General features: G+C 51.4%; 1 protein-coding gene across 2 annotated transcripts; it reads left to right on the top strand.

Annotated features, from left to right (window-relative positions):
- The first annotated feature begins 4,439 nt into the window (after positions 1–4,439).
- LOC101784017 (UDP-glycosyltransferase 86A1) lies at positions 4,440–9,330 on the top strand. Of its 2 annotated transcripts, none has more exons than XM_004982956.3 (2): positions 4,440–5,100; positions 8,094–9,330. In XM_004982956.3, exons 1-2 carry the CDS (start codon positions 4,527–4,529, stop codon positions 8,999–9,001), a joined length of 1,482 nt encoding a protein of 493 aa, XP_004983013.1. In that variant the 5' UTR covers positions 4,440–4,526; the 3' UTR covers positions 9,002–9,330. The 2 variants fall into 2 exon arrangements, with proteins under 2 accessions (XP_004983013.1, XP_004983012.1); XM_004982955.3 differs by lacking the exon at positions 4,440–5,100 and adding an exon at positions 6,298–7,979.
- Positions 9,331–11,055: the final 1,725 nt, after the last annotated feature.

Genomic DNA, 11,055 nt, shown 5'->3' on the forward strand with positions numbered 1-11,055 from the left:
ATTCTAGTAGGAGTATGTCTTCTTCCTTCCTTGCGGGTACTGGGAATCTATCCCCGACAGGGTCAAATCCATGTTTTTCCTGGAGTACCTAGGGGGTGCTCCAAAAACATCAGTTTCTGACTTCCTCGTGGACCTGGGGGTTATTTACCTACCTTTACCACTCGTTACACAACATACCGATTCGTTTCTAATGTTTCCTTGTGTGCTACCCCTCCTCCGTTGCCCGCTAGCGCCGCGCCACTCTCGCTTGCTGGCGCTGCGTTGCCCACGCGACCCTCGCTCGCCGGAGCTGTGGTACCCACACTGCCATCGCTTGCTGGAGCCGCGCGACCCTCACCTGTCGGCGACGTGCTGGACCGCACCCCTCGCCCCCCTTAGCCGCGGCCACGCCGCCCCTACTCGCCAAACCTCTCTGCCCCTGCCCGCATTAGCCGCGTGGCCCCTGCTCATCGGACCTCGCCGCCCCCGTCCACTGGGGCCGTGGGGCTGCGCCCTCCAGCCGGTCAGAGCTGCGCCGCTGTCGCCGTGCTGCCCCGCCCGCTGGACCCGTGCCGCCAGGGCCATGCCGCCCCCACCCGCCGGAGCCGTGCCACCCCCGTCGGCTGGAGCACGGTGCCATTGTGGCGCCCGCTGGACAATGCGTCGCCGTTGCCTGTGAGGCAGCCTCGCCCCCTTGCTGGCCAACCCAAGGAAAGGGAGAGGGAGCAGCGAGGTGGAGTGGAGATAGATGGCGCCAGCAGAAGATACAACGGGGAGGCATGCCAGCAGAAATAAAAAGAAACTGACACACATGCCTGTTTGCAAGGGTATAACAGAGCCCACTGTTTCTAGAGTTGAGTCTGTGCAACTTGCCAAACATGTGGACAGCTTCAGTATTTTTTAGAGTTGGTGGAGTGGAGCTGAGGTGAAGTGGAGTTGGTGGAGTGGAGCTATAAAATTTGGAGCGGAGTGCTGCCAAACACTCCCTTAGTATCCCTGGATCGGAGCGAGCGTCATCATCAGCTCAGCCTTTGACAATAGTTACTAGCGTTATTAGCGCCCAATTCTAATGATATAGGTATTACCATACAATTCTAATGCTAGAATCCACAACCACAACCACACATTAATTGAGCCTCTCTTACTTGTTCTCAGCCAGCAGGTAATACAAAGACCCATTTCCAACGAAAAAGTTTGCAAATAGTAACCGCATGCCAAATTACTAGTTGTGGCTAGAGACCCTTAGTTTTTTTAGGGCACCTCGAGTCCCGAGTGTGAATCGTTCTGATCTAGAAGTCGAATTTCGTTCCGTGCATGCAGCTTAGCATCAGTTTTGTACTTTTGTGAGACCTGCATACGATGAAAAATATCCCTCAAGCACGTGGGCGTTCTGCCCCCTCACGCGAATTAGGGCCACACAAGATGCAAGTTGCATTATTTAATTTAGGAGGTGTTTATTCTTTAAGATCTTCTAAAATTCATGTCACCTCGAATATTCGGAGGTTAATTAGAAGGATTAAATATGAGCTAATTATAAAACTAATTACATATATGGAGGCTAATTCATGAGACGAATCTACTAAGCCTAATTAATCCATCATTAGCACATGTTTACTGTAGCATCACATTATCAAATCATGAACTAATTAGACTTAATAGATTCATCTCGCAAATTAGTCTCCATCTGTACAATTAGTTTTATAATTAGTCTATATTTAATACTTCTAATTAATATCTAAACATTCGATGTGACAAATTTTAGGAGTGACTAGAGAAACAAACACCCCTTAGCTTCATTAGCCCATTGTTCGGTGTGTCGGCAAGCTTCGGCTTTACCTCCGAACTTTGGCTACCAGGAGGAACGGCTCGCTCCGCTACGCCCGTAAAGCATGTACGCCGGTGATATGAGCCCTGTTCGGCTGGACTTATAAGCCGGCTGAAAAGCTGAAACGGCTGATTTGTTGTGAGAGAAAAACACTGTTGGGTGGCTGATAAGCTGAAGCGAACAGGCTAATGAGCCGATCCTGGCGCGCCTCAGGTGGCAGCCCCGACGCGCGCCCGCGGCGACACTCCGGTGCATGGCCGCGCGTGCGGCCAGAGAAGCCGGGGAGGCTTCGGCAACGGCGGCACCGGCGAGAGGCGGGGAGGCCCAGGCGGCAGGGGAGACGGCACGGCGGTGCTGGCGCTTGTGGCAGTGGCGGCCCGGCGAAGTGGCGCGCTGGCGGCCCGGGGCTGCCGGGAAGTGGCGCGAATGCCTGTGGGCCGCGGGGAAGCGGCGTGGCAGTGCTGGTGACCACGGCAGCGGTAGCCCGGCGACTTCCACCTCCTATTGCTGCCGGCTTGAGGCGGTGTGGGGTGGTGGGAGCAAGAGCAAGCTGGCTCGATTTTTTCGGAAGGGACGGACGTAAGCTCTAGGCCGCGTTTGGTTACGTAGGACCTCCTAAAATTTCTATCACATCGAATCTTCGATACTAATTTGGAGTATTAAATATAGACTAATTATAAAACCAACTGCACAGAGGGAGATTAATTTGCGACGAATATATTAAACCTAATTAGTCCATGATTTGACAATATAGTGTTACAGTAAACATATGCTAATGATAGATTAATTAGACTTAATAGATTCGTCTCGTGAATTAGCCTCCATCTATGTAATTAGATTTATAACTAGGTCAATTCTCCTAATTAACGTCTGAATTTTTTATATGATATAAATTTTAGTCAATTTAGTTCGGACTGCAAAACTAAACACCCTCCTGTTCAGGCGTCCGTTTCCAAAAAGGAAGAAGGCCACGCTGGTACGCAACATCAGGCGACGTGCGACAGCTGTCGGACCTTCATTCGCGAACAGTAGCAGGAGCTCTGGGAGAGCAGCAAATCTTACAGTGATATATCTCTACTTGTTGGCACACACCGGAGGTACCTTATACTTAAATTCGTCCCCGGTAGTAGTACAAATTTTACTACAAAACCCTCAGTTTACTAAGGGTGTGTTTGGCTGCATGTATGGATGATCCTGGATGGTGGAGTTCAACTAATTTGTTTATACTATATGGTTCACTCTTATTAATACATCTTATTAGTATAATAATGTAGTAAGTGGGATAGCTTCATCCTAAATGTGATATTACAATTCACCCAACCAAGCAAAAGAATATTATTATTTTGAACCATTCTATACATAAACCAAATAATACAAACCTATCCTTACACTTCAAATCATTCTACCCCGCATTTTTTGCCCTTAACATTGCGTGGCGGCAAACCCACACAAATATTTTTCCCCATACCAGGAGCTGAAAGAATCTACCGTCAGATATGATGCGAGAGTCTCTCTCCAATAATAGCGCGCGTCGATAACAACCCTTTGGATGCGTTGTGCTGGCATGTCTCTCTCTCCAATAATAGCACGTGTCAAAAACAACCCTTTGGATGCGTTGTGCCAGCATATCATCGGTACAGTCCTGCTACCTGGTAGTAGAGACGCTGATGACAACTCCTTGTTCCCTTTCCAAGCATTTCGGGCGGGCCTAGCTAGAGACGTTGACACGCGGATCTGTGCCTGCCGTCATGGCTTGACGCGATAGGAAGGCTCTCACCTCTCGGTATATTGCTACACCTCAGCCGTCTCATAGGTCGTCTCATATAATGCCATGTAGGATTTTTGCTGATGTGGAGGAGAGAGGGTGATGAGAGAGAAAGAGGTCGTTGTTTCGCGAAACAACCGCCTCATAGGCTAGATTTTAGGACTACGAGATGACTACTTCACCATTGTACGAGTTGTGGTTGCATGCAACTCATAATATTTCTTTTTTTTTCTTTGCAAAAATTAAGGGAATAGAATTATTATGAGACAACTTAAAAAGACAACTTATTGTACAAGTTGTTTATTAAGTCATCTTAGGGCAAGTACATTGGTGTCGTCTAATAGACGGTCTCATGCATTAACACGTAATCTTGAGACGATTCAATAGGTAACCTGTACAATGGGTTGTCCTATAAGTTGTCTGGAAGTGGTATATAATTCCTTAATTTGTGCATAAGAAAAATAAAATATTATGAGTTGCATGGCAACAATAACTCGTACAATGGTTGTTAAGTTGTCTCGTAGTCCTACAATTTAGCTCATGAGGTGGTTGTTTCGCAAAACAACGACCTCTTTCTCTCTCCTCGCTCTCTCTCTTTCACATCATCAAAAATCCTACGTGGTACTGCATGAGACGACCTATAAGACCGACGTGTAGCAATGTATTTGCTCTTGTAAATAAGTATAAGCACCAGTGTACTTGCCCTCGTTCAAACGGACCCTGGATCCAGATCTGCATGCACCACCGTTCGTTCTGCAGCACACGTGCAGCAACACGCCACACCTCACGTGCCACTAGCACGCGCACGCGCGCGGACCAGTCGGCGACCATCGAGCCCTCACCCATACCACCCCGGCACGGCGGCACCCCCTATATACCATCCGCTCTCTTCGCCTCTGCATTCTCCACACAGTGTCACGCGCACCGCACACGCAGAGGAGAGGCGGAGCGGCATACATGGGGGAGGAGGCCGTGGCAGCGACGAACGGCGGCCGCGGCAGCGCCGGCACCAAGCCGCACGCCGTGGTGGTGCCGTACCCGCTGCAGGGGCACGTCATCCCGGCGGTGCACCTGGCGCTGCGGCTCGCCGAGCGCGGCTTCGCGGTCACCTTCGTCAACACGGAGTCCGTGCACCACCAGACGACGCGCGCGCTAGCTGTGTTGGGCGGCGGCGCCGGCGGCGGCGACATATTCGCCGGCGTGCGCGCCTCATCGGCGGAGCAGCTGGACCTGCGGTACGAGGTGGTGAGCGACGGGTTCCCGCTGGGGTTCGACCGGTCCCTGAACCACGACCAATTCATGGAGGGCGTCCTGCACGTGCTGCCCGCGCACGTCGAGGAGCTCCTCCGCCGCGTCGTCGTCGACCCGCCGTCCACCTGCCTCGTCGTCGACACCTTCTTCGTGTGGCCGGCCACGCTGGCCAGGAAGCTCGGGGTCCCCTACGTGTCCTTCTGGACGGAGCCCGCGCTCATCTTCAGCCTCTACTACCACATGGACCTGCTCACCAAGCATGGCCACTTCAACTGCAAAGGTGATGATGAACGAAAATCGCCTTGAATTAATATAAATTAGCTCTTCTCTGTTTGTTCATAAAATTCATTTTTCTTAAAAACAAGCTCACACCTTTTTAACCAAAAATATATTTAGAGAATGCGGTTCAGTATACCACACGTAGTACACGGCCTCCAGGATACACGGCCTCCAGGATGGGTACCTATCTCCATCTCCTTGCAAGTACGTCTATAGCATGATTTTTCTTGTGGAACCTAGAACATGGCCAAAACAGGTGACGGGAGCAGACCCCAATCAGGTCGTTTTTTCCTCGTAGTTTTTTGGACGTCGCTTTCACCCGTACGTGTACACAGCGCACCTGTCCATAGCCGATTGAGGGATCTCTAGCCAATTCTATCTAGGATTGCGAGGGAACCACGTAATTGGAGGCTCAAGACCGAGAGGGGTGCAGATACAGTAAGAATTTTCTTATCCCATTTCTGAGGAGACACTGGTCGCCATCTGGACCATGCAACTGACGCTTCTGGCGGGTTTGGCTCGTTGCGCGCATACAGCATTCCAAAGTCTCTTTCTCTATCATTGTCACTCTCAAGAGAAAAACTCACTCTCTCATTATCATCACCTCACATGACGCTCCCTGGTTGGCTTGGTGAGGAAAAGAGTAGTAATATCGTGCAGGCTGAACCGGACCGATGACTTGGCCAGCCTTATGGACTTACGGGAGTGGCAATTTTTTTACCACTTGGCCCAACGTCACCCAGTCAAATGAGAACGGATAAACGCCACTTCTCGAGTGGATCAAGTGCCTAGTATAGAATTCACCTTACATGCATCCTATTTTATTCCGATTTAAAGTTGGTTCAGGACAAAAGGTTCACCAACCGGGACTAAAGCTTGGTCATTGGTGGGGGGCTCACCAACCGGGACCTTTTATCCCGATTGCAAAGGCTAGTGGAAAAAAAGACCCTGAGAGACCCTGAGGTGGGATGGCAAGGAAGCTACGCGCGAGGCTGGAGGTTCTGGGTTCGAATCCCACGCAGCGCGCACGCGCATATTTCGCGTGAAAAATCGCGTGACTTGCGACGTCCAGGATTTTTTGTTTTGCAGCGCCTGGCATGGTGACCTGTTTTATCCCGGTTGGTAATACCAACCGGGATAAAAGGGGGTCTTTAGTCCCGGTTGAGTGACCCGGGACAAAAGACCCCTCCTTTTGTCTCGGTTGGTTTATCCCGGGTGAATTTTTGGGAGATTTGCATCCTACCAACCGGGACTAAAGGCCAATTCTCTACCAGTGCCCGTAGATTTAAGGCATCTCGTTCTTCTGTTGAAAAAACCAACCCATAAGCATTTTTCTTGTAAATGTACACCCTAATGTGGACATGCTTAACCGATTCCACCTATCTTCACTAATGTACAACCAAGAAGGAGTGAAGGATAAAGCTAGCCGAGCTAAGCTTGTTCACGTGCTTGGCGTAGGCTTATTGACCATACAGTATTATAGTGATTTTTTTAAAAAAGCAAAACTCATCCTGAAAGCGTTTAAGTCCTAATCAGAAATTTTTTTAGTGGAGTGAACTATAAAGACTATATTGGCGGCTCCATGTTAATGAAAAATGGAGTGAATCGGTTAAACATGTGTTATACTAGCTTTGTTCATTGTATGTCCATTGGACGCCTATTTTTCACCTCCAAATGATATGGAGCGAATCGAATTTTTTTGTGTCATCAGGCTGTTGCTCTTGGTCATCTCTTATAGTACCCTCAATTATAGTGCCCTCAAGGTCTGCTTGGATCCACCCATCTAGAACTATCCAGCTAAATTTAACTCTAGTTGATATTTTTCAAAAAAAAACTCTAGTTGATCCAAATATGCCCAACTATTCCAGCTAACAACTCTCGACTATTTAACTAATCACTATCCTGATTATCCTATATCACCTTATCTATTGCATGTGCATCCATCTATATAATACTCTACCAAGTCAAAAAGTATGTGCGGCTGCACAGAGAGCAGCAGGAAAGCTTTGTACTCCTACTCCTGATTCCTGTTCCTCTGCACATTATATAAACCAAATAAACCAACAAGCAGAAGCTCCCGGCCGGCGACGACCGGGCGGCGGCTAACGCGAAGGTGACAGATCGAGTATAAATAACGGACGGCACGTTAGGTGACGTTGCCCGTGTCAGACACGGGGCCAGCCATAGCGAGCTGCCGCTCCGCAGCTCAGGGACACTACACTGAGTCACTGACCAGCTGACACGTGACGAGATATATCAAGCGAGGAGGCAGAGATAAACTAAGGTATAGCTCGTCGGAAATGGCACCGCAAGAGTCCGGCGTCGTAGCACCGGGCGGCGGCGGCAATAAGCCGCACGCGGTGGTGGTGGCGTACCCGCTGCAGGGCCACATCATCCCCGTGGCGCACCTCGCGCTGCGGCTCGCGGCGCGGGGCTTCGCCGTCACCTTCGTCAGCACGGAGGCCGTGCACGACCAGACGGCGCGCGCGATGGGCGTCGACGACCCGGACGGCTACGACGTCTTCGCGGCCGCGCGCGCGTCGGTGGCGTCGGGCGGCGAGGGGGAGGAGGAGCTGGACGTGGCGTACGAGCTGGTGAGCGACGGCCTCCCCGTGGGGTTCGACCGGTCGCTGCACCACGACGACTTCATGGGCGCGCTGCTCCACGCTCTGCCCGCGCACGTCGAGGAGCTGCTCCGCCGCGTCGTCGTGGACCCGGCCGCCACGTTCCTCGTCGCCGACACCTTCTTCGTGTGGCCCGCGACGCTGGCCACGCGGCTCGGCGTCGCGTACGTGTCGTTCTGGACCGAGCCGGCGCTCATCTTCAACCTCTACTACCACATGGACCTGCTCACCCACAACGGCCACTTTAGATGCAACGGTTTGCTTAATTATCCGATGCCATTTCTGCAGGAACCGAAACCAATCGTCTTACAAGATCGATCATCTTGGAATACTAATAATAATGTTTGTGCTCAACGACTCATGAATGCAGAGCCTCGCAAGGACACGATCACGTACATCCCTGGCGTGCCGTCGATCGAGCCGACGGAGCTCATGTCGTACCTGCAGGAGACGGACACCACCTCCGTGGTGCACCGCATCATCTTCAAGGCGTTCGACGAGGCCCGCCGCGCCGACTACGTCCTCTGCAACACCGTGGAGGAGCTGGAGCCGTCGACCATCGCGGCTCTGCGCGCCGAGAAGCCCTTCTACGCCGTGGGCCCCGTCCTCCCGGCGGGGTTCGCGCGCAGCGCCGTGGCCACGTCCATGTGGGCCGAGTCCGACTGCTCCCGGTGGCTGGACGCGCAGCCGCCGGGGTCCGTGCTCTACATCTCCTTCGGCAGCTACGCGCACGTGACGCGGCGGGAGCTCCACGAGATCGCCGCGGGCGTGCTGGCCAGCGGCGCCCGGTTCCTGTGGGTGCTGCGCCCGGACGTGGTGAGCTCCGACGACCCGGACCCGCTTCCCGAGGGGTTCGCGGCGGCGGCGGCGGGGCGCGGCGTGGTGGTGCCGTGGTGCTGCCAGGTGGAGGTGCTGTCCCACGCCGCCGTGGGCGGGTTCCTGACGCACTGCGGCTGGAACTCCATCCTGGAGAGCGTGTGGGCGGGCGTGCCCATGCTGTGCTTCCCGCTGCTCACGGACCAGATCACCAACCGCCGGCTCGTCGCGCGGGAGTGGCGCGCCGGCGTCTCCATCGGGGACCGCGGCGCAGTGCACGCCGCCGAGGTGAGGGCGCGGGTCGAGGGGGTGATGGGCGGGGAGGAGGGGGTGAAGCTCAGGGAGCAGGTGAGGAAGCTCAGGGCCACGCTCGAGGCCGCCGTGGCGCCCGGGGGATCGTCGAGGAGCAGCTTTGACGAGTTCGTCGACGTGTTGAAGCGCCGGTGCGGCGGCGGCCAGTGATGATGACCCGAGCAGAGGCGACCCTGCCCCCTGTCCGACGGAGACCTCGCGGGGAGGTGGTGGCCTGGAATGGAATACGTGCGCGATGCACATCGCCAAGCACATTGGCATGTATCATGTTGTAGACGCTTTGTTTCCTCCAGTCAAGTGTACTACCGTCGAACATAAACTGGCTCGATCGAAGCGTGTGTACGGTCGGCCATTGTTGTGCAGGTTTGATGTCTACGTACTACTGTTACTGTACCGTTGGCTGAACACAGTACTACATGTCAATGCCGAAACAGAGAATTATCCCTAGTTCACTACAGGCAAAAAAAAATGTTACTCTAGTCTTGCCAGTGGATATACATACTAATATCAGAATATGCTAACGAGTAACGAGATTCAAGCCCGTCGTTGTGGTCGCGAACCGCAGTGCCTCAACTAATCAACCACGTCTCCTGGAGATCGATTGGTTTTCAGTTTTCACCGCGAAAAGAAAATAAAAGAAACATATTTTAGAGCCACTAAATGTTACGGCGCTGTGATTATCCATCTGATTTGGTACGTTTTCTCCCACAAACCGTGCAGAAGCCCTCCGTGACTTCCTGCCCCATTTAACTCCTCTCCACCCCCTGCTCTCGGAGAATTTCAGTTGATAATCTTCCTGCACCCTTCTCCTCCTCTCCGCCCCCTTCCGCAAGTCCACTCTCTCCTGCGCCATTCCAACTTCAATTCCAAGACCGATCCCATGCCTACACCGTCCGTCTTGTGCGGCACTGCGGCTGCAGGACGGCCTCGGATGATTTTGCACCGTATCATGGTTTGGTGCCGCAGGTACTAAACACTTCGCCGAGGTTAGGTTATGAGTTCTGATTACGTTGTTATTTCAGCAGTTAAGGAATTTGCAGTAAGACAAGGTTTGAATCGAACACTAGATGAGCGCACATGGTTCCTTTTTCTCTCAGTTTTGGATATGAATCTTGTAATTTGCGCATGTTTCCTTCGCAGCTATGTTTGCCCTCCGCGGCACCGCCGCCGCCGCGCTCCTCCTCCATCGCTTGTTATCGTTGCTGCAACCACGGGACCATGACGACCCATCACTGCTGTGCAGGTCCGTTGTTTCGATTCCTATATCCTCTTTGGATCTTTTGCTAGATTGGTTTCGTAATAACAGAAAAAAATAGGAGAATATTTGTTGTCCATCAGATTGGGAGTTAGGAGAATATTTGTTGTCTTAATTAACAAATGGTTGGCCGACTAATTGTTCATTTTTATGTATTCTCTGTACCACTGCGACCCGTGTATTCTTATGCACATACGTTAACTATGGATGCACTTTTTCAACGATCATGCATATTCATGGCAAGTATTAAATAATACCAACCTTATTTAAATGTAGTATTTATTTTGTCCGTTTCATATTTAGATGGGATTTAGGCAACTACATTATATTAGAATAAATATTGTACATGCTTTTAAGGTTGAGCCAAAATCCGTGTCAACATATTTCCTCGAGGTTTTGATGCGGAGAACACATATTGATGAATCTGGAGATCGAAACTTGAAATTTGTCTTTATGATAATATTTTTTAAATATACTTTGGGTAATTGACATTTATGTAGATTTGCTTGCACACTTGATTTTGTAGCCAACCAGAGACGTACAACCTTCCTCGTATGACGTGCAGAATTTCGGGCCTCACATCATATAGTCAGCTTGTAAGTTAGTAGCTCCTTTTTCTTTTCCATTACTTCTTTTAATTTGAGATCGAATGTTGGACGTAGCGGAGGTGTCGGTGACTCACGGTTGATAGACTCATCTGTCATATATACCAGCAGAGCTCATACTGTTGACCCATTAAACACCTATGAGCTGCAATCTCCTGTCTCGAGGTAGTGCCCTCCTGCCTTTTTCTTTGGTTTGCATTGCCTTTCTTTCAATCGCTAAAACCTCTAGCTATTTCTTTCATATCGTCAGGGATTGAAGTACCAAGGGGCTCCAGTTATGGTGCATTGACCTCCTCTAGTCCTCTTGATGTCGTGGCCTGCGTTAGTGAGAAAGGTACTCTGAT

Source organism: Setaria italica, chromosome IX, assembly GCF_000263155.2.
Source record: "Setaria italica strain Yugu1 chromosome IX, Setaria_italica_v2.0, whole genome shotgun sequence".
Lineage (NCBI taxonomy): Eukaryota > Viridiplantae > Streptophyta > Magnoliopsida > Poales > Poaceae > Setaria > Setaria italica.